Source organism: Engystomops pustulosus, chromosome 7 (genome assembly GCF_040894005.1).
Source record: "Engystomops pustulosus chromosome 7, aEngPut4.maternal, whole genome shotgun sequence".
Lineage (NCBI taxonomy): Eukaryota > Metazoa > Chordata > Amphibia > Anura > Leptodactylidae > Engystomops > Engystomops pustulosus.
Genome location: NC_092417.1, coordinates 77,410,380 through 77,434,352, shown reverse-complemented (window position 1 = coordinate 77,434,352; position 23,973 = coordinate 77,410,380). Strand labels below are relative to the sequence as shown.

Below are 23,973 nucleotides of genomic sequence, written 5' to 3'. Positions count from 1 at the left end.
AGGTCAAGAATGGATGGAAGGTGGTTATGGGAAGGGAGCGGCCACCACATGGTCTGTGTTTTACAAACCATATATAGCTTGGTCAGTAAACCCAAATGGAGACTGGGCTTAATTAATGTGAGGTACATAATAGGGTCAATTAACAATCCCCTCCTTCCACAAGCCATATCTTTTCCCCGTTTCCCCAAAAATAAGACCTCTTCTAGTGCTATTTTTCTCAAGCTTAGAAATATAAAACCTCCCCTAAAAATCAGACCCAGCGACAGTGATTCCTATAGCTCTCCCCACGCCTTACATGAGTATTAGTAGATCATTTAGGTACTGCAAGAGGTTGTGACACTGGGGAAAAATTCATGGGATAAAATCACTGGCTGTTATGCTGCAAATGCTCTAGGCAGATACCCAGACAAGAAGGGGTCATTGGAGGAAAGTGCATGAGAGATTGGGCCATTTACTCTAATATAAATGGAGTCACAAGAAATTAAGACTTTCTAAGGGTTATAAGTATGTTGGAGAAGTTGATTACATAATGGTCCTTGTTGTGGATAGAATGTTGCTTTTTGTTCATAAATTACAGGATTGTTAAATGTACTATAGATTTTTGTACATGGAAATAGTCACAAGACTTTCTAGATTGTTGGTTCAGATGGTTCTGCTGATGTATGTATTGGCAGCACTACAGTATATTAATACATGTTGATTTTTCTTTGTTCAGCAATAAATTTTAATTCTTGTTCATGAAAAAATAAGACACCCCTTGAAAATAAGACCTGGTGCCTTTTTAGGAGCAAAAATTAATGTGACACTGGGGCACATTTACTAAGGTCCTTGTGCCAGTTTTCTTTCTAACTTTGCACATTCTTTATTGCATGTATTTAAGAAGGGTCCGGGCCACCTATGTGTCCGGCTGTATTATTCTTCACACAACATAAGGGGGCGTCAGACCATGCGCCACATTTATCATGCATAGTCCCCCACAAGTGTGTGTCACGCCCCATGTGTGTGCACGCCCCGTGTTAAAGTGGCACCAAAAAAAAGTTGTCATAGCAGAGCAGGGAGAGCCAAATTCATGAACAACGTGCAACACAAATCTGACATCCTCCGCATGCTACAAAGGCAAACTGCACATAGAGCAGCCCAAGACATGCTACTTTAAAGTGACACATATTTGGCAACTTGTGACTTGGGGAGGAGCAAGTAGGTGTGGACAGATCTGGAATATGAGTGCAGCTCCTGCTTCAGGCTGCACAACTCTTCCTGGTCAGCTAGACTTTTTACATAGGGGGCCGTTCACTGTCCCTCTGACCGTTGGAGGCCCGGACTAAAGTTTAAAAATAATTAGTGGTACATGTGACCGCATTCGTAATACATTGGTCTACCCCCTCAATTAATTATTTAATATACTGCACCCCCTTGTGAACTATTTTACATATTGGCCCAGTTAATTATTATTTTCTATGCTGCCCCCCATCATTAATTATTTCCTATGCTGCCCCCCACCATTAATTATTTCCTATGCTGCCCCTCATAATTAAGAATTTCCTTTGCTGCCCCTCCACCATTATATCCTATGCTGCCCCTCATAATTAATAATTTCCTATGCTGCCCCTCATAATTAATCATTTCCTATGCTGCCCCTCATAATTATTTCCTATACTGCCCTTCATAATTAATTATGTCATATATTGGGCCCCGTCCGCCATAATCTTTTTATTGCCGTTAAAAAAAAAACACACAAACTTGTACTCACCGCCTCCCGCCCCGGCCAGGCTCATGGAGCGATGTGTGCCGGGATTGTCTTCCGGCCACAATGCTCCAGTAATAGTGCTCATGCGGACGTTTCCGGAGGCATCAAGCACTATACAGTGATGGGCAGGAGCTTCCTGTCCGGACGGACGGAGGCCCCTGCCTGACTGTCAAAGGCTGCAAGTGCCTGGCACTGGCCGTAGGCCGTAGTTTGGGGTCCCCTGAGCTAGACCCTTGAGGTTTGTTACGATAATTAGAATTTTTCCTCATACTGTCAATGGTATTGATGTCCTGAAATGGCCAATACAATTGTAAACTATAGCAGCGCAGTTACAAATAAGTTACTGATTGCTTATACTATATATTTATAAATACAATGGTATTGCAGTGTATGGGTAATTATCTGCCTTTCTATTGCAGTTTTCTTCCAGCAGACTATAACGGAAACTGATAGAGGATAACAATCTGAAAAGGGGAGTTCTGAGTTTGGGACCCCTCCGATCATGATAATGGGGGAGGGGGCATTTTCACTTATTGAATGAAGTGGCAGGCTGAACATGTTCAAAACTATGGGAGCTTGCTTTTTCACTCAGCGATTTGTAACCTGATACTTCACTTAGTCAGAATGACATCCTTTGTACTTGGGATAGGGGATAACATTGAAACTTAATACACAACATTTAACCCCTTCAGGACCTTGTTTTTCTAGGTTTATGTTTCCGTTTTTTACTCTGGTAGAATGGCAAAAAAATAACCTTTTTTAATAGCTTTCAATATGCAATCCAGATGATACATTATATTCATTCCAAAAGTTATTAAAAAAATCCAAAATCTTGTTTTAAGAAAAAGACACTCTAGGTTTCCATATTCGGAGATCTATCTATACTTTTTCACACTGAGCTGATTAAGGTGTCATTGATTGAGGGATCAGAGGATGTTTTTATTCATACAATCTTGACAACTGTCCAACCATCAACCATTTTTAAACTTTTATAACATTTTTTTTGGAGGCAAAATGGTGAAAATCTGTTCATTGGTTCAGAATTCTAATAGGATATTTTGGTCAGTTGGAAAGGGCTCTCCACAGTTATACTTCTATGAGTCTTCCTTTCATCTTCTGAAATTTCCATTGCCGTACTGGGCAATGGCATAAAAGGAGTAGTATCCCTGCAGCTGCTGAAACATTAAGTATAGTTAAAAGCCCTTGATGTGCCTACCACCGCTACCTGCTCGCATCCCCAGTGAGTGTGAGCAGAGGAGGGCAGTTCTGTGTGGATGTTTATTTTGGGAGGTACAGATGCTCTAGGGCAGTGATGGCGAACCTTTTGGAGACAGAGTGCCCAAACTACAACCAAAATCCACTTATTTTCCCGTGAAGTGCCAACATGGCATTTTAAGCAGTAACTTATTGCTATCTGTTCTTCCACATCTTTCAATTGTATTGCCCCCCCTCCCCCCCTGAGGCCACCAATACAGTTGAAAGAAGGAGAGCAAATTCAGACTCTCGTTGTAGCTTCTCTCCAGGGTCTCTCTGTAGAGGAAAAATGGTTGGTCTAGCAGGATGACCACCAAAGATAATGCAGTTCTGTCAACACCATCTCCCTTTTCCTGCAGTTCCTAACAGCCAATGAAATGTTGCTTTAAAATAGCGCTGAGAGCAGCATGTCTTAAGTTGCCTGGGACTTGGCGGATTTGGTCCTATTCGGTGAACTCGGTCCTGGGGTGATGGTCTGAGTGCCACCTCTGGCACCCGTGCCATAAGTTCGCCACCACTGCTCTAGGGAGTTGCTTAGTGTAGCTGTGCAAGTGCTGTGGCAAAGGTGAGGAGCTTACTACAGATTCAAGCACCCCCCTCCCCGTTGCTTATAGTTGATGTTCGGCCCAGTACAAAACGATCCAATGCCCTTTATAGGATGGTTTGCCGTGTTCACAGACCACTGCTAAAGAGTATAGAGGGGTAACTGTGCAATATGTTTTATAGAGAATGTATGTTTGAGAAGGAAGACTGTACAGGCAGTCCCCAGGTTATGTACAAGATAGGATCCATAGTTTTGTACTTAAGTTGAATTTGTATGTAAGTCAAAACTATATACAGTATTTTATAATTGTAGCTCCAGACAAAAATTTTTTTTGCCCCAGCGATAATTGGAGTTTCAAAATTTTTTGCTATAATGGGACCAAGGATTATCAATAAAGCTTCATTACACCTTACAGCAGATAATTGCAGTGTAGGACTATAGTAAAGCATCAAGAGAGCTTCACCAGAGGTCACAGTGGGTAGAGAGGTCCGTCTTTAACTAGGGATTGTCTGTAAATCGGGTGTCCTTACGTAGGGGATCGACTCTATTGGAAGAAAGATCTGTGTGGATTAGATTACAGCGGGATTAATGTATACTTTATATTATAGTGAAACTGCCGCTATATGTCTATTTATTTATCGTACCATTAACGGAACATTATATTATAAAGGGAGGATTGTGAAATGTATATTTTAGAGGGTATACTTTGTACTTTATATTTTAAAGGGAATTCTGTGCTGCAATAAGTATCTGCGAGGGGAGATGTGGGGAACCTTGCGAAGGGTAAATGGGGGAGTGAAACTTGCCAGTTGATACTGATGCGCATGTGGATGAAAAATCTCAAGAAGCGTCTGCAAATAATATCAGGGGAGGCTTGGAGCAGACTCAAATTGTCTCAACTGACTCCGCTCAATCAGAGGGGTTACAGAAGGGAAAAACATCACCTGTCTGAGATCTTTGAAGCAATTCTGCAGTGTAATGGGGCAATAAAGTCACTTACTAAAGAAGTTTCAAAGAACTAATTTTGATGAGGATGGATGTCCACAAGCATGGGGAACGTCTGGACTCGGTTGAATTCAGTCTCGGATTTAGAGGACAGGGTCAGTGAGATGAGGTCCGAGTTGAAAGCAGTTAAATATTAATGTGAAGATCGGAAAAGGAAGTTAACTGATTAATAAAATCGATCTCATAGATCAAACTTAAAGTGTAACCGTTATTCTGAGAAAAAAAAAAAAGCTAAAAAACATAATTCTGCTCCAGGTGTCCCTGGGAATCATTCCTCAAAGTATTTTGCCTCTCGGTCCTCATTTAGTACCTCTTTTGGCTGCTGACCAATGACACCAGAGCTATCTCATATCTATCTGTGTATCTTTTATCTACTCATATCTATCATCTATCTATCTAATATCTTTCTATCTATATCATATATATCTACTTATCTATCTATTTATCCCATATCTATCTATCCATCTCATATCTATGTACCTACCTATCTAAGTAAAACTATAGCACAGCACATGAGGTCACAGCTTGAAGACTCTCCTGCCATTTCCTGCTGTGGAGTGTGAGGTGATGGGGGGAGAGGGGGGTTTGATAGCTCTGCATCTTGTGTCTGTGTGGATTATTTTATTTATATACAAGGGTAGGGAAAAGCTGAGGGAGAGATAAGTGTAGGTGTTTGGTTATTACATGAGTGAGGGCTCCTGGCAGCAAATGACTGAGTGCCGGAGCACTGAGCTGTGAGGTAAATAGCTGACAGAAGAGGGGGGGGGGTCTCTACCTCCATAGTCAGCTCCTAGGTGAAGACAGAATGTACCTAGCAACACCCATATAAAGAGTCACTGACAACAGGGGGAAGGCTGCAGAGTATAAGAGGAAGGAGAAAGATTCGGGTAACTAAACCAATGCAAAAGGGCTTAAAATTACCTGCCCTACAACATATCAAAAGGTTTTTGAAGTAACGGTTACACTTTAAGGTGTATAGGCTTTCCAGAGGGATAGAAGGGGAGGATTCGGTTAAATTCATGCAGAAGTGGTTGAATGCAACTTTGGAAAAGGCTTTGTGACTTTCCCTTAATTTATAAAAAGAGCCCATCGAGTCCTGAGTAAAGCCCATATTCCAAGAGAGACTCCTTACCTATTATTGGTGAAACCTTTGGTAAGGAAGTTGGGAAGAAAAATAAAATATGATGGACATTTAATTAGGATCTTTTCCGATTATGCAAAGAATATTTAAAAGAAAAGGAACATTCTTTTTGAGGTGAAGAATGAGTTAACACAAAATGAAATACAATTCTCTATGTTGTTCCCAGCCTGGTTTTGGGTGACAGGAAAGATAGGACAATCTTTTTTGATAAACCAGAAAATGCAATGGAATGGTTGAAGTCCTCTTTAAAATAATTTATGAAGGGATTCAGGTCTTATCAGATGGTATAAGGTCTTGGCGGGGTGGGGTTGACTTAAGGGATGCTTAGAATACAGGTCAGGGTGCAGTCACACGTTCAGTTTTCCAGATGCAGTTTTTGATGCCCAAACCTGGAGTGGAGTAAAAAGAGGAGGAGCAGCACATTTTTTATTTGTCTCAAACCATTATCATCCACACCTGCTTTTGGCTTAAAAAACTGCATCTTAAAAACTGAATGTGTGACCGCACCCTCAGGATGTTGATTCTAGGGCAGGCGCTTAGAACAAGATGCCTCCTATCTGGGTTTCTTTGTTTGTTTTTTGATGTTTTTTTTAAAAAAATTCTCTCCTCCGCCTCCCTTCTTTAGTCTCTTGTCGTTCTCCATCTGCTGCCTCTCCATTGTCTGCTTATTCTCCTTTCCCTCCAGGATTTGGACTGTCTTCGCTTTAAAGTCTGGGGGCAAGGCTAGGAGGCAAAGGAGATGAAAATCATATCACAGAATGTTAGGGCTCTAGGTTCCCCAGCAAAACATGTTGCGGTATTTCATTTGATTAACAGTCATCGATTATAACAGGAATAGATTATCAATGGGTTGGGGGTTTTTTATAAGAAATAAGGGCACTGCAGATGTTGATATGGTTTTGGCTACTTTCATTAGAGGTGAATATAAGGCACAAGTATGCCGCTATAAAAAAAAAAAAGTTTTGTACCGTGTAAACACATGAATTAAAGGGAACCTACCACCACAAATCTACCTATAAAGGTAGATTGGGTGGTAGGTGGATCAATGGGACGTGAGGATAGCCCTTTTAAGGGCTAATCCTCACATCCCTGCACTTTTTTAATAACTTTTATTAGGTATTTATTCAAATTTACTTATGCGGCTACTGGGGCGTGGAGTAGTCGCATATGAGATTACACGAGGCGGCTACTCCACGCCCCGGTAGCCACTTTACCCCTCCTACTCACCCATCTTCGGCGCGCAGCTCCGCGTAGCTGCGCGCCCTCGTCCAGCGATCCTGCCGTCTGCGCATGCGCAGAAGAGCAGGCCCGCGCCTGTTTTGGAGTAGTGACCGCGCAGGCGCGGGCCTGCTCTTCTGCGCATGCGCAGACGGCAGGATCGCCGGACGAGGGCGCGCAGCTACGCGGAGCTGCGCGCCGAAGATGGGTGAGTAGGAGGGGTAAAGTGGCTACCGGGGCGTGGAGTAGCCGCCTCGTGTAATCTCATATGCGGCTACTCCACGCCCCAGTAGCCGCATAAGTAAATTTGAATAAATACCTAATAAAAGTTATTAAAAAAGTGCAGGGACGTGAGGATTAGCCCTTAAAAGGGCTATCCTCACGTCCCATTGATCCACCTACCACCAAATCTACCTTTATAGGTAGATTTGTGGTGGTAGGTGCCCTTTAAGGGCGAGGGTCAGGCAGGTTGAGGAGAAATTTATTAAACAACCAACAAAGATAAACAGACTGTTATGGGAGTAAGCGTGCATATGCTATACTGACTTGACTAAAATCCAGACTGATAGAAAGGTTGGTGCACAGGCCAGAAGAAGATATTTAGAGGCAAATGCACCTGGGAAAATTCTGGCAAATCTGGTTAAAGACAGCAGGGGAAAAACCTATAGTCAAATAATTGAGAGACCGGAAGAGGGGTTGACTTGACTTGATTGATCAAAAGTTAGAGGTTTGGAATTCGCTCAAACAATGAGAGAGGTGTTGATAGTCCCGATTTTTAAAAAGGACAAGGATAAGAAAAAAAGTAGACTCCTATCATATGTGGATAATAAACTTGACCTGTCCAACCCTGGGCAGCGATCCTTGTTGTTCTTAGATGCACCAAGGGGTCATCTCCTGGGTCAAATTATTATATAGTGTACCCTCAGCGAGAGTTCTAGTTAATGGGGTTACGTCATGGTCTGTAATGCCTGGCAGTGGCTCACAACAGGGATGGTCCACTGTTGCCTTTATTAATCGCCATAGCCATGGAGCCACTCGCCAGTAAAATTAGACAGGATCCATCTATACTGCATGTGTATATGCAAATATAAATACAGATATAAATGTGTATATGATTTATTGGTGTGATATATTTTATACCATTGCAGGGAAAGATACAATAGGGAATCCTTATCTATTTATTTGGGCATACTTTATATATTCTCACCTATTGGATAACCTAATCAGTTACACTTTAGGAGCATAAATAAACATTATTGGGAGAGATATACATGAAAGTCACTCATAATACAGTACAGTAAAGTTACAATGGAGGAAATTAAAACGACTGTTAGTTATTTATTCATTTATTTGTGTATTGTCTAATCCATTCCATGTAGGGAGTTTTTATGCATTAAATATTATTATTACAAACACATATTTACTTGTGCCAGTGTTCTATTTTCAAAACAACATTTTAACTATACATTTTTGACTATGGTGTCAGCCTACTACTGAGCACAGTTCTGATCTGTTTTATTTAGGCAGAATATTATTATGACCATCTACTTAGTGTGCCATTTTTTTATATTTATAGTAGGACTCTTATGGGAACCTATAAGAAAAAATATCATTGTATACAGACAATGGGGGTCATTTACTAAGGGCCCGAATCGCGGTTTTACGTCGAGTTACCCGAATTTTACCGTTTTGCGCTGATTTTCCCTGAATTGCCCCGGGATTTTGTCGCACACGATCGGATTGTGGCGTGCATGTGACGGAAATCGGGGACGTGGCCGTCGGAAAACCCGTTGGATTCGGAGAAACCGCCGTATTAAAAAAAAAGTATGTGTCGCTTGACACACGCTTACCTGCACCTGGCCTGGCTTGGTGAACTTCATTGTACTCCGACGGAATTCATCCCAGCAGCGACACCTAGTGGACATCGGGGGAACTACCTTAGTGAATCCCTGAAGACCCGAATCCTCCACAGAGAACACACAGCTGGATCACGAATTTACCGGGTAAGTAAATCTGCCCCATTGTCTTAAATAGTTCCATTAGCAGAGTCTTTCAGGTGTCCACAAATTTGGAACGTTTTCTGACCTGTGCATCAACTGAATGCCTCTGGACAAAATGAAGAACTTGCCTCCCTCTCAAGAGGTTATGGTTATTGAGTGAGGAAAGGTACCATATATACCTGAGTATAAGCCGACCCGAGTATAAGCAGAGGTACCTAATTTTAACACAAAAAACTGGGAAAACCTATTGACTCGAGTCCCAGCCTCCACCTCCAGTATATAGCCAGCCTGCCCCCAGTATATAGTCAGCCAGCGTATGCCCTCCAGTATATAGCCTGCAGTCCCTTCCCCCAGTATATAGCCTGCAGCCCCTGCCACCAGGTACAGAACCTGCTGCCCCCTTTGTCCCCAAGTATAGAGCCCCTCTGGGGAACGCTTAGCCTATATAAAAAAAAAAGTACTCACCTTCAGACGCCCCCAACAGGTCCTTTTCTATCCTTGGATGTTCCGGCTTCGGCTCCGTGTTTCCGACCGTTGCTGTTATTCGCGTTGTGTCGACAGGCGCACATCATAGTGTGTGCCAATGATGGCGCACACACTTGAATGCTGCAAGCAGCTGACATCACAACGCGAGCTACTGCACCGTGTGGAGACACGGAGCCGAAGCCAGAACATCCATGGATAGCAGAGGACGGGGGGCATATTTTAAATTGAGTATAAGCCGAGTTAGGGTTTTTCAGCATATTACTTGTGCTGAAAAACTCAGCTTATACTTGAGTATATACAGTATTTAGGCATAAATGTGTCTGAAAATATCCTGGAATTTGTGGATAGAAACATTATACCGATTAAAGGGGAAAAGACGAAGAAGAAAAAATTCACACTTTACATGATGGGCAGAATAGCACTAATCAAAATGCTTTTGGTCCCCAAGCTATTTTACGTTCTATCTGCCTTCCCCATTGCGATACCATCCAATATTTTTAAGATCATTGAAAGTTTGTTTGCCAAGTTGGTCTGGCGGGGGAAACAGCCCGGCTTAAAATGGCAATACTTAAAGAGGTATTCCGGGAATATGAACATCTGACACAAAAACCCATGATGATATAAATAAATGAATACAACAATACTCAATGTCATTAGTCACAAAACAGGGCTTAAATAGTTTGATTTTATGATTCACAACATTTTATGTCCTCTCTAAAGTAGGTGGAGTTATCACCAAGATGGCCGCTACTGGAAAATACATGTCCCATAATCCTTTGGTTCTCAGTAACTCCTCCTACCTCTCAGGCTCTGCTCCCAGTAATGATGTAACAGGTTTTCTTGCTCTGCTACCATAGTAATGGTGTGTAACTGCCATAACCAAAACACTGGTTATACTGGATGCACTGCAACCAACCGACTACAGCCAAACATAGTGGTGATCACATGACCTGCCCAGGCAGGTACAGGACATGTGATGTGGACATGTGACCAGCGGCCATCTTCTGTCCTGCAACGGACCGCGCGGAGGAAATTAACGGACTGATTAAAGGGCCAGTAGCATTTTAATTCTTTATTACAGTCTATGTCATCAGCATTTTTCTTCTAAGGGGAGCAAAATTTTAAATAACAACTAATTACACATTAGCTAATATTTTGAGTATGCATTTGCATATGAATTATGCTGATTCCTGGAATACCCCTTTAAGCTACCCTATGAGAAGGGGGAATAGAGGTGCTCGATATGAGAGCCCTTTACATTGTATCACAAGCCAAATACATAGCTATATGGGATGGGAACCCATTATTTATTAATTTTAGATTCGGGATCGATCAATAGGGGTATAATGTCCTGGAATTTTTAGAAACTGAGGCTTGCAAGACACTCAAAGGTGGTCTACAATGGCTAACTTTGATTCTTATGGTGTAGACATGGAAGGAATTATAGTTTCAAGCAGATAATGGGGGGTTTAATGTTATTACATCAATTTCGGGTAATAGAAATGTCGGATACCAGTATTAAATACATTTTCCAGTTAATTAATAGGGGTGGGTATATTTAAATACTTTCAAGAACTGCAGGAGGAATTTGGGATACCTAGTTACTCCCATTACTCCTATTTATAGCTTTCCCATTGGTGGATATTGTTGGAGAAATCGGATCATTTGGTTCATGCTTTTCATCTTATCCTGGCGTCCCTTAGATCATCTTCAGGTTCATCATTTTAAAAGATTGCTTTGATTCTGGTCATGGAAAGAACATAGTAATAATGTAAAGAGAATAAGAGATAGGTGGACCGGAGAGGTGAGAGTAATAGACGAATATCTATGGGAAAATATTTTGTCAGACATGGTAGGGATACTGAAGATTCCAGCCCATCACTTGGCCCATCTGTTTATCCTCCACCGCATCTATTACTCACCTAAAAGGTTGTCAAGATTTGGTTCAAAAGTCTAGAGTTGTAGTAGGTGCGGCCTCAATAAGGCAGATGACATACATATCCTGTGGTATTGCCCAAGAATATGGAGGTTTTGGGAAATGGTAGTGGAGGAGATAGGAAGACTCCTCCAAATTGGCATATACGATTTAGGGGTGTATTTGGGGCATTTTGGAAACAGGAAATAGATTAAATTTTTGTGATGGAGAAAAGAGATTTTTGGGAAATGTATTGACAAATGTATTTTATTGTACTATATTCCCTGTATATGTTGTTTAATTTGTTAAATAAAAGGAAAAAAAATATCTGCCACAGGTTTCAATTTTTATGTACTTCTCTCTTTACATCATTCTACAGGAACATGATATTGAGACTCCTTATGGCATGCTGCATGTTGTTATTCGAGGGACTCCAAAAGGCAATCGTCCAGCAATACTCACCTATCATGATGTTGGCTTAAACCGTAAGTGTTTCTACCCTCAATTACTTAAATGGTGATTGATATGTAAATCAGGTAGTACAGGTAAAAAAAACAAAACCTTGGTCTACCTGATCAAATGATGCCAAAGGAGGGAATTTATCATCAGCATCCTCCCTGCTGCAGATCAGTAGGTCTAAGCCTCCTGATGTAAATGACGAGTGTTTGTGCTGCCGAGCAACTCTACACCAAACCCTGCCTGGGCTTTTATGCCAAAAAAAAAAACAGGTTTACAAGTCATAATAATCTTTATGTATACAGCACCATCATATTCTGTAGTGCATTACAAATCATAGGGGACATATACAAATAAAAATGTACATTACAGAGTACATATGGAACAATCCAACTCCTGATAAATGTCCCCCAAAGAGTCTGTGTATCTGGCAAAGCCAAGATGAGGAGAAAAACACAAGGGCACAGTAGCTGGGATAATTGTGGAACCTATTCCATGTAGAATTCATGGTGAATGGTGGATTGATTATTAATGATATGAGCATTATTGAGCACCTGCACTATGTCAATAGTTTACTATCCCATGAATGCTGTGACAAAACTACATACATTGTTTATTATTGGGGGATCTGTACTGCAAGGTCTGCACACACTATCACATGTTGTGTGATGTCATTTTGGTGAGTTTTCACCTTTTTAATAGATTTTTTTCACTTAGTGTGTTAATTTGCATTATTAGTATTGAATAAAAAGAGTATCCATTAATACATGGCATGTTTCTTTGCTTATTACTGCCTGTGGCTTTTTGTGGCATGTCGTAGGATTTCTCATTTACGTTGAGAAGCGTTAGAACTGTACACTTGGTACAACAGTTAGTAGAGAATTCCCAAGAGTAGGTCACAAGTATTCTTCACCTGAGCATAAGTGGCACATCTGCAGAACTGAGGATCTTAGAGTCATTCAATGCAATCATATCATTGAGTGGAGAAACCCCAGGTCATAGACTGAGAAACAGATATATATATCTGAATCTTTCATTACACTCTAAATGATGATTCAGCACATCAAAACTAAAGCTCCCCTAGTATTCATCCTTGAAATTGCTCCATAGCAGCTACAGAACTGCTATCTAGCATAAAATCAAGAATGATAAACCAGAGGCACATACTTATAGATCCAGGCACAGTGCTGGTGGTACTCTTCTTATATTTTTTATCCATCGCTTCCTTCATTCTAAAAAATGAACTTTTACTATTATTTTAATGGGCCAGAAGCGCTATAGGGGCATTTTCAGCACCCCTCCCTGTTGTAGCTTCATAGGCTTTTACATTGTACAGGACCACCCCCCTCCCCCCACACTGTGTGCTAAAACTCACTTCTGCCTTGAGATTAAAGAAGGCGGAGGAAGGGTGGAAGTGCCAAGGTGGTAGGAAGGAGCCCATTGATAATTAATAAACTTATATATGAGTAATTGCCCTTGGTTAATCATGCTTCATTTTTATGGTAGATTTCCTTTAATGTGACTGAAGCTGAAGTGTAACATCTTCACTACTGTAAGAGTACTACTGTATGGAGTGGTCTACTGCAAGAACAGTAAAGCTACAACAGTGCTGTGGAGTCAATAAGCCAAACCTCTGTCTTCAATTCCCACATACATGAGGCATGTTTAAGTCATAAATCTACAGTAGTAATAAGGCTTTTTTATGATACAATAACCAAGTCATTAAGGTGGAACATAAAAAATATTTATTGGAATACAACCAGAGAAATATAACTTTAATAAATTCTAATTATGCAAACAAAAATGTAGTGAATAATATTTGTTTAGTGACTCTATGAATTTGTTCTTAGAAACCATGTTGCCTCCATCAGATCCCCCTTCATATATTACCTAAAGTCTGACTTAATTATTTTAAGGCTAGAGAACAGCCTCTCTACGCGGACTTGGGTTGGTGGCAATGCAGTTGCCACGGGGCAACATCTATGGATATAGAGGAACTTCCTCATGAACAGGCTTTTTTCTCGGAACAGCTAACCAAGTGTTTCACATCATAATGCTGCACAGCCTAGCAGTGTTAGATAACATGAAGTCTTGGCTTATATACCTATAGTACTTTTTCATGTGTGTGTTTCTGTATTTCTAAATTTGAGATGTTAGATAGAATATGAGGGGAAAAACTGTTTTCTATGTATAGTGTATAGAATCCATCAGAGGAGCTAACCTCTACAAACATAAGCTCAGAGGAAAAGCAAACTGAAACATAAAGCAGTATAGAGATAGAACATACACTGGACAATCCTGCCTTAATCCAGTTTTCCTGATCACTCTAGTAGTTCTGAGATAAGTGCAGACTTTCCTTCCTCTTTGATCTGTAGTGGAGGAGCTTCACTTTAACCCATGTACATAATGTGCAGTCATATTCATCTCAACTAAAAGCATACAAACATGAGCTCAGAGAAAAATCTAAAACGTAAAGCAGCATACAGAGAGGATATATACGCTGAACAATTGATTTATACACAGATTATTGAAACTTTAGATATGCTAAGTATTTACCTTAGTCCAGATTAAGTAGTGCTAGGTGGGTGCAAGCATTTCCAATTCCCATGGGAAGAGCTTCACTACTGAGCATGAGCAAAAAGTGCATCCATATTGCTCTCAACTAAAAGCCTACATCCTTAAATCAGGAAAAGAAGAGACATTTATAGGACATTCCACAAATTCTTATGGAAAAAAAGTGAAAGTGAACTACATGTAAATTATAATTTATTTGATTTTATTATTTGGATTTTGTGGTCTTTCAGATAAGCTTTGCTTCAACACTTTTTTCAACTATGAGGACATGCAGGAGATCACCAAGCATTTTGTTGTGTGTCATGTTGATGCCCCAGGCCAGCAGGTGGGGGCTTCCCAGTTTCCCCAGGGGTAAGTAGTGCACCTCATAATTCTAGGTATTATCAGTTACCTGATTTGATTCATCTTCTAGTGTCATCCCTCTCTGTGTTTAGTTACCAGTATCCCACCATGGAGAACCTGGCAGCCATGTTACCCAGTGTACTCCAGCACTTTGGGTGAGTTCAATCTAAACACAAATCGTTCTGTCATTTTACTTTAGCAGGAACCACAAAAGCCAAGAACATGCGATCAGACAACACACAACATGAACTGTGGACATATAGTACAACTTTACATACATAATAATATTTCTGTGTCGCACAGCTTCCAGACGATCATTGGGATTGGAGTTGGAGCTGGATCATATGTTCTTGCAAAGTTTGCTGTAAGTCTGTTGATCTGAAGATTGGAAAAGAAACAACACAAGTTACATGTCAGCAGTGTATTTTAATCAGATTTCATTCATTTTGTTGTTCTTGCAGCTTATTTTCCCAGAGATGGTGGAAGGACTGGTCCTTGTGAACATTGATCCCAATGGAAAAGGCTGGATTGATTGGGCTGCCTCAAAGGTATAGCACAAACCAATCAGAGCAGTCTATTTCACCATGTCAGACTCCCCCTCTCTTTAGAACCCTCCCCGGGTTGAGTACCATTAATTGGGCCAATAGTATATGATCTATGAACCGATTTCTAAGACCTTTCCCCTACATCGAGCATGCCATATATTAATGTGTTGCCACCTTCCTTACACAGCTGTCCGGACTGACAAGTTCTCTCCCTGATACAGTGCTGTCTCATCTCTTCAGTCAGGTACTGCTATAAGAGGGTAACAATATGGGATTTGCTCTTCAGTGCAGACTTAAAGGGAACCTGTCACCAGGAGACCCATTTTTAGCACTCCCCCAGTCCCCATAGAGCATAGTACATACACTGCCAAAGTGTTTTTGTATTGAAAATAGATTTTACAGAAAAAAAGATATGTTATATTGTACCTTTCATTAGCATCTGCTGTGTGACTAGGCAGTTGTCAAATGGGAGGGGCTGGAAAGGAGCAGTTCCCCCCCACCCTTGGGAACAGCTACTCTATGTGACATTTTCAAAAATATGAAAACACCCATCACTTGGCTTAGCGACACCCCCTGCTCCTCTACTGCCAATCCCGAGTGTGGGAAGTTATTCATATATTTGAAAAGGTCACATGTTTCCCATGGGTGGGGGGGAACTGCTCCTTTCCAGCCCCTCCCAATTGGCAACTGCCTAGTCACACATCAGAAGCTAATGAAAGGTACAATATAACATATCTTTTTTTCTTTAAAATCAATTTTTAATACAAAAACACTTTGGCAGTGTATGTACTGTGCTCCGTGGGGACTGGGGGAGTGCTAAAAATGGGTCTCCTGGTGACAGGTTCCCTTTAACATATGGCTCCTACTAGTGGCCCAACTCCCATGTACTAGTAATTGGATGGCTGCCAAAAACCATCCTGGATACTTAGAATTAGGCTGCATTTAGACGAACATATGCCCACACGGCTACGGCTGGGTGGACATAAGTCCGGTGCTATGGAAAGGAGGAGGAGGGGTGACCCCTCCCCTCTCCATAGAAATGCACAGCATACGGGCCATGCACACGGGGAAAGATAGGACATGTCCTTTCTTTTCCCTGTGTATGGAGCGGTATGTGGCACCATATCCCTCTGTGCGGCCATTGCCATCGATGGGGGACATATGTACGTCCACAATCTGTGATACAATGTTGTCCAATTTTATTTCTTGCCCCAGGAGGAGCTGATGAATAACACCGAACTTGTGCAGAATTATCGCCAACAGATCAGCAGTTGTGTGAACCAGAACAACCTGCAACTTTTCTGGAACATGTACAATAGGTGGGGAGCTTCCTCAAGCTATACTTTTCTTAGATGGTAGGGGCAGGGCTTTATATAGCTGTTCAGTACACGTCACATCGGACTTACTGCCCATCAAAAATTATCCTTGTTATATTATGCTGTTATTTTTGCACATTGTATCTCACTATTGTTTCTCATCCACAGTCGCAGAGATTTAGAAATGAATCGTCCTGGGACTGTCCCCAATGCCAAAACTTTACGGTATATCACTTAATATTATACACAACTGTTAAGGAGATTGCACTGGTTTCGGACGCCCAGAATAAGGGACTGTCCGCCATCTTAGATACAGCGGCCATGTTCGCTGACCAATGTCAACTTAATGTCATGATTCAAACTTCATTTTATGTAACCTGTTTGCTTGCCTTTCAGATAATTCCTTTGACATTTAATGAGAAACCAGTCTGTCCTTCATCTTTAGTTCAATATTCTGGAGACAGTTTATCTCTTTCTTCTCAGGAAATTAGTATAAACAATATCTGTGTACAAGATCCCTGAGAACTGAGCACAATTAATTAACTTTTTGTAGAATGTATTAGAGCGGTTGTAGTACATTTAAACTAAGCCTATAGCATCCAAGCACCTTATCTCCTTGTCACGCCTACCAATGCTGATCTTTCTGTCTTTTTATACATGCAGCTGTGATTAAAGGGGAGAAGATCTTCACATACACTAAGAGACTGACATGTCTTGGTTTTATGTTCAAGTTCCTGGTACCAGGACAACCATGAAATATTTAATATGAAAGTCGCCTGTACAACTGCTAAGGGCGGTTAGGCCCTAGATAAAAATCTCTAACATTAATTGGCGTCCCTGGCAGAGGATGACATGCAAATACACAAGATATATGTTTGCTTCTTTGTGTCATGTGTGAAGCTGATTTATGAGACATAACAGGCATGTAGCTGACAGGGAATGGACACAAGGCTCGGCAGCCATCCGTTATACTGATTTGAGCTGTTCTCTGTCTTCAGGGCTCCAGTGATGCTGGTTGTTGGAGATAATTCCCCAGCTGAAGACAGCGTGGTTAGTCCCTGTGTTTTCTCTACCTTTCTGATAATGAATTTGATGGTTCAAGGATTAAAATGGGAGCTCTTTTGGTGATCTTAACAGGCTTTGGGTGTATTGTCAATAGCAAGATTCCCAGTGATCCAATAGATTACTTATAAGGAAGCATTAGAACTCCAGTGTTGTATAATGTATTATCAGATGACTAGAATGCTATATATATCCCTAGTATAAGGTCACATTCACTTTATAAGCAGTCTCCAATGACACGGATCTCCTTATACTTTGTATTTATTAGATTTATAGTAGTCTGCCTTTTTTGCTCCTTACTTGATTTTGTTTTACTGGCAGGTTGAATGTAACTCTAAACTTGATCCAACAACCACAACATTCCTAAAGGTACTGTCACCCATGCAGCCAGCCTAAAATTAGTGTCTCCTTGTGTCTGTCTTTGCAATGTTGCCCCTTCTCACTGATCTTTCATCACTGTATGTTGCCTTGCCTCTTTTTGTATATGGCGTCTGCCTGTTTATGAGATTGCTCTCTTTCAATTTATCCTTCTGTCCTTCACACTTGTGAGATGCCCCTTTGTTGTATGTTTCCTTGTCTTATGAATAGTCCTTCATGTGTGTTCTCTTCTCCATATATGTGTATCTAGTCTTCACATGTCTGATCTTTATTTCTTTGAAAGTAGTTTCTCTCCTCATATAAGGAATCCTCTCCGTGGTCTCCTTTTCTTGTATGTGGCCTCCTGTCAACATTGTTTCTGGTCTTCTTAGCTTTTATGTGGACTTTTCTTTATCAAGTTTTAACTTTTCCACTGTGTATGTCTCTTTCTTTTCCTTTTTATTTTAGCATAATTTATTTTTTAACCTCTTATGTTTGAATGTGGTTTACTTTCTTTTGTTAAAGGAAATCTACCACCAGGATTGTAAACCAAGCACAATGACATACTGGTGTGTGCCCTCTCTTTTTTTAGCTACTTTTCAACAAAAAAAGCTTTTAAAATTATGCAAATGAGGACTTCGGGTTCCATAGGTGTTAATGGAGCCTGAAGCCCCTCAGGTGTACACAGGACAGGACATCCTGGTGGTAGATGTCCTTTAAAAGACCCTCAGGTTAGTTCTCATTTACTCATCATCCTCACTCTTTACGGATTCAAAAGGCATGAATAACTAGCTATAGCTAACAGCTATAGGAGGACAATGTGGCAGAAAAGCGGTCATATCAATAACCTCTTACTTTCTTTAGCCATTGCTGTCTCTTATTTCTTCTAACATCTTGTTCCACACAGATGGCAGACTCTGGTGGACTTCCACAAGTTACACAGGTAGGAATGTCAAATTTTAGCCCTACTACTTCTAATACATATCCCCACCTAGAGTTTGCCCTGTATATTTTATACACCTGCCTCAGTCATATCTACCTAAGCTACTAACATAATATTCTGCTATAGACTGGTGAGAGTAATTTGTATAGAACTCATATACTGTATAGAATCAGTCATTATTAATGTGGTTCAGGCCGTTATACTCTTTAGGAACACAGCCCTTATTGCTCTCGTACTTTTCATAAATATGATTGGTTAACCTGCTGTCACACTGGCCTCCTCCATGGGTGCTATACACATGCAGAGCAAAGATGGAAGTAAAAGGATATAGCAGGATAAAACCAGTATCTGTTACTCTGCACACATCAATGCATGATTAAATAGTAATAATGAGATCAGTGAAATTATGGCTTATTTCTCTTTACAGCCTGGAAAGCTGACAGAAGCTTTCAAATATTTTCTTCAAGGAATGGGATACAGTAAGTGCAGTTCTGGCAGATGGGTGGCCCCTGGTGTTTGGGTCTCCAGAGGGTTGCAGCCTGTGGCGTGTTTGTTCATTGAGGGGTGGCGGCTGTTGGTGTATAGGGTTATTTTGAGGTTAGCAGTCTCTGGCATGTGGGAAGGGGGGGGGGGCGTTGGGGGGTGGAGGGCAATGGCTGTGGGACCTTAGGTGTTTAACAGCCCCAGTCTGTCTGTGTGTGTGTCTGGGATTATCCACTTGTTCTCTGTCTTTTACGTCTCCAACGTTTCACCGGTCTGAGTTTTTCTTTGTGTTTGTTGTTCCTGCGCTGTCTTTTCCTCTGTGCACACTTAGACATCTCTTCACCTGTGACTATAAAATCGCTGACCTTCTGTATTCTCTTTATGGTGATGACATATTGGTTCCTGTTGTCTCAATGTCACATTTCTGTGTCTTTTCCCCTCATCATCACTTCCACTGGACTTTTCACACCCTTCCCCTGGTTCTTCCCTCTTCCCTTCATCTTTTTCCCCCCCAGTTGCCTCCTTGAAGGATCGGAGACAGAGTGCCAGCGCAGGTATCCCGTTACACTGTATGCTGAATGCATAGACTCCCAGTATCAATTGCATGTCTCTCGGCCCACTGTCTACCACCTCTGAATGCTCTGCCTGGGCTGCTCTTCTCTCTTGACAATTGGATTAACTGCAGTGGGCTCTGCGACTAGACAGCTTTCTGCTTCTCTCTCTTCATCTGCTCATTCCATACAGTGTAGAAGATAATGCTGCCCCGTAGACACCTGCAGGCCCCACGTCACTTCATCCTGAGACATTCCTTTCTCACCCCATCAGGATAGCACAGAGCCAACATCAGTTATTGGGCTATATTAAATAAAATTTCCAGCTTTATGCAGGACAACATATGTTGCTCTATTACATTCAATGGTGTATGTCATCTATTGGCTACGGCACAAGAAAAAATGTACATGGTTGTGCATCACCTTCTTTCCATTGGACTTCTCTATCTATTTATATGCTGCAAGATAAGAAGGCTTACCTGACTAAAGTTTATCTGCCCTTCAGATGCCCACCCCCAAATGTTTTCAGTGGTTTATTAGAAAGGCACATGATATAAATTGCCCAAGGTAACTTTACATCTTGTTGTATTTGTGAGATCTTTGCTCTCTTCTGGTCCTTGGCTGTGTAATGATATCAAGAATAAGATTTTCTTTCTGGGGGGAATTAATTAAGAGGCTTAAAAAGGCTCCAGACTCAGGTCTGAGCTACCAGTTTTCTGCTATACTAAATCCGGTGGTCTGGGTGTTCATGCCCAGTGCCCTCCCATCAACAGCTTTAATTTCCCCACAGCTGTTTATAAAAAAAGGCTGAGCTCTGATTGGCTGCCATGGACAACTAGAAGAACTTACCTTTCACCCTGACAGCATCCTCTGTGTAGTCCCAGGGGTTGGGCTTTAGTTTGGATGCATTTCAAAAAACAACATGTGACTTGTCTGTGCTGCAGACTGCTCAGCTCTTGACCCCCACCTTTGTGCTTCCGTACAGCTCCTCCCTCCTGCTCCTTCACAGAGCTCACAGCCATCAGTGGAAGCTGCTTTTAGTGAAAATGAGGTCCTTGGTGACCTAATTAATAAGGAAGGGGGAGTGCTAAACTCTGTATTAATAAGGAGGGCTGCTGTAGCCTATATTAAGTAATATGGGAGGAGAGGTACTGAGCTCTATTAATTTAAAGTTCAGTAATCCCCTATATTGATTAATAATAATAATTGGTTGAACTTGATAGACATGTCTATTTCCACTACATATACTATGTTCCTGTCCAGCAGACCTCCATATTAAGATACTTTCCAGCTAACAATACAGGCAGTCCTCTACTTAAGGACAACGGACTTACACACGACCCCTAGTTAAAGAAGGACCTCTGGTGAAGCTCTCTGAATGCTTTAGGGTACGATCACATGTGGCTATTTGAGCCCGTTTTTGGCCCCTTTTTAAGCAGTCGGTTAAAAAACGCATAGGTTTTTGACTGTTTTTCCCAATTATCTTAATTAAAACCGTTCAAAAACGGATGCATTGTAAAAAACGCATGTGTTTTTTAACGGACCGCTTAAAAACGGGCCAAAAATGGGTTCAAAACGCCACGTGTGACTGCACCCTTACTCTAGTCCCAGACTGCAATGATCAGCTGTAAGGTGTCTGTAATGAAGCTTTATTAATAATTGTCATTGGAGCAAAAAAATTTTTTGGTCTGGATCTACAATTATAAAATATACAGTTTCGACTTGCATACAAATTCAACTTGAGAAAAAACCTATGGAACCTATCTTCTATGTAACCTGAGAACTGCCTGTATTAAAATTACTGTCCAGCAGACAGTCTCCAATATTTATGTACTGTCCAGCAGCAGTAGCAGCCCCCTTATTAACTCCACGTTTAGCAGCAACCCCTCTGTTTAATTAAAATACAGCACGGGGCCCCTCATTATATATATATATATATATATATATATATATATATAAAATAAAAAGTTAAGCAATCACACACATCCATCTCCTCTGACCAAGCTTTTCACACCTACATCCAGCAGTGTGAGAAGATGTCACACCCCACCGTGTGCACACAGCAGTGCCTTCACTGCTTTCTGATAGAGGTGTTTGCAGTTGATTTTATTCCCTTTCAATATACTTGCATTCTGTGGGCGCCCCCCTTCATCCCTGGCCTCATCCTCTGTGATCGCTACATCCCTGATAGCTCTATTACATCTAATTAACTAAGGTAAATTATATGCATACATGCTAGTGCAAAGAACTATGCTAGCCTGTAATAGCCAGCTGCTTGGCCAAAGAAAATGTTGTCATAGTTCCTGCCTCTTGCACTTTAGTTTCTCCTGCTTTTCTTACATTTTTGCATGGTAAGTTGTAGCCCATGTCCTATTCCTTTGTATCCAATCAACCTTGTACCAAGTAATCAGTAGTTGACTTATTTGCTGGAAAACATTGTATAGCCATAGATTTTTATGTAACTGTCCTGGATTTGTTTAGTAATTTTACTTACTGCTCTTTGTTTCCATAGTGCCATCAGCCAGTATGACCCGCCTTGCTCGATCTCGCACAGCGTCCCTCACCAGTGCCAGTTCTGTGGATGGAAGTCGCCCTAGGCCTTGCACTCAGTCAGAAAGCAGTGAGGGCATTGGTCAAATCAACCATACCATGGAAGTGTCCTGCTGAAGCACCTTACCACCCCTTTTCTTGCCCACTCATTACCCATCTCTTCTTACCAGTTCTCTTCCTGCACCCCACCCCATAAAACAGCGTCTTGCATTTTTGGGGATCCAAATACCAGAGTGACAGTAGTTAATCATCATCTGGTGTGTGCTCTTCCCGCTCCCCTGTGACTTGATGTAACATGGGGGTGAAGGCAATAGTGATTGGATCAGTGGTGGCTGTGAAGAACGAGTAGGTGTACCTGGTACTTCTTGCTGCAGTCAGATGCTCTCCTGGCTACCAGTGAATGGAAGGACTGAGTTGTATTCAAATGAAATTGGTTCCAACTTTGGTAAAACAGTGTAGAAGGTCAGAATTTCTTCACTAGTCCAATTGCAGTGACCCTGTAGAATACTGACTGATAGTATATTAAGTGAAATTTTAATTATAAGAGGCAAGATAACTAGAGGCAGTGTGATCACCCAGTGAAGCCAAAATTGTATCTGGATGACTGTCAGGTATCCTATTAAAACATCCTGATGAAGTCCTTTGCTGGATCAGTGTAAAGGATCCTGAAAAATGATGTGGATGGCTGTTGGGGAACCTGTTGCGAAATGTTCTGGATGACTAGGAAATATAGACACACAATAGTAATATACTATAGGAGATCCTAAGCAGGTTTTCTGTAGATCTAACAGATATGTGGGTGAAAATGCCAGAAATGAACCTGAGGGGGTTTTCAGTTGTTGGGAAAACCTCTGAGGGGACAGGTGTTGTTGCATTTGGTTTCCAGTGATGCATGTTCAATTAGACTAGAAGTTATTAAGTCACATTTATAGTGCTTATAGGCCTTCTTGGTCTTGTATATGATGACGTCTAGTCCCATAGGACTGAAATCACTGAAGACTAAGACCTACCATTGGAGCCAAGGGGAAACTCCAAAATGTGTGTTTTTTTCAATAAAAAAAAAAAACTAACAAAATCCTCTTAAAGGCTTCTCCATTGATCGTGAGGTGACGCTCAGCTAAAAGACATGTCCTGTGCCGATGAATGTGTGTGAGGGGCCCATCCCCGTGTACATCATAATAATCTCCTGTTTTAAAACTGCATCTTGTCTCCCACGTTCCATTTCCTTGATGTTTTCCTTCCCCAATCTGTGTCTGACGGTCTCTCCATCCATGGTTGTGAGACAACGCTCCCCAGATACTGTGACCTGGAGGGGTAATTAATCCTGTCTGTGTGCGCAGTGACTCTGTACTCATATATGTTCTAGTTACAGATCTGTCTATTGTGGCAGTGGATGCTTGTAGCTGCATTTAAGCCATCAGTACAAATACTTCATGATAGTAATGGATGAATTCAATAAACCTCAATAAAATTGTAAATCTGCA

General features: G+C 41.3%; 1 protein-coding gene across 7 annotated transcripts in view; it reads left to right on the top strand.

Moving 5' to 3' along the window:
• The window catches only part of NDRG4 (NDRG family member 4), a 66,443-nt gene extending 42,470 nt beyond the window's left edge, over window positions 1-23,973 (top strand). For 5 of the 7 annotated variants that reach the window (XM_072116955.1, XM_072116958.1, XM_072116960.1 and 2 more), the window contains 14 exons: window positions 11,690-11,795; window positions 14,571-14,691; window positions 14,775-14,837; window positions 14,986-15,046; window positions 15,144-15,230; window positions 15,415-15,471; window positions 16,443-16,546; window positions 16,712-16,768; window positions 17,542-17,593; window positions 17,927-17,974; window positions 18,870-18,905; window positions 19,333-19,384; window positions 19,904-19,942; window positions 22,452-23,973. In XM_072116955.1, coding sequence (XP_071973056.1) covers window positions 11,690-11,795; window positions 14,571-14,691; window positions 14,775-14,837; window positions 14,986-15,046; window positions 15,144-15,230; window positions 15,415-15,471; window positions 16,443-16,546; window positions 16,712-16,768; window positions 17,542-17,593; window positions 17,927-17,974; window positions 18,870-18,905; window positions 19,333-19,384; window positions 19,904-19,942; window positions 22,452-22,606 — 1,038 coding nt within the window. In that variant the 3' untranslated portion in view covers window positions 22,607-23,973. The remainder of the gene's footprint in view (window positions 1-11,689; window positions 11,796-14,570; window positions 14,692-14,774; window positions 14,838-14,985; window positions 15,047-15,143; window positions 15,231-15,414; window positions 15,472-16,442; window positions 16,547-16,711; window positions 16,769-17,541; window positions 17,594-17,926; window positions 17,975-18,869; window positions 18,906-19,332; window positions 19,385-19,903; window positions 19,943-22,451) is intronic. The other 2 variants (XM_072116956.1, XM_072116959.1) reach the window with 1 other exon arrangement.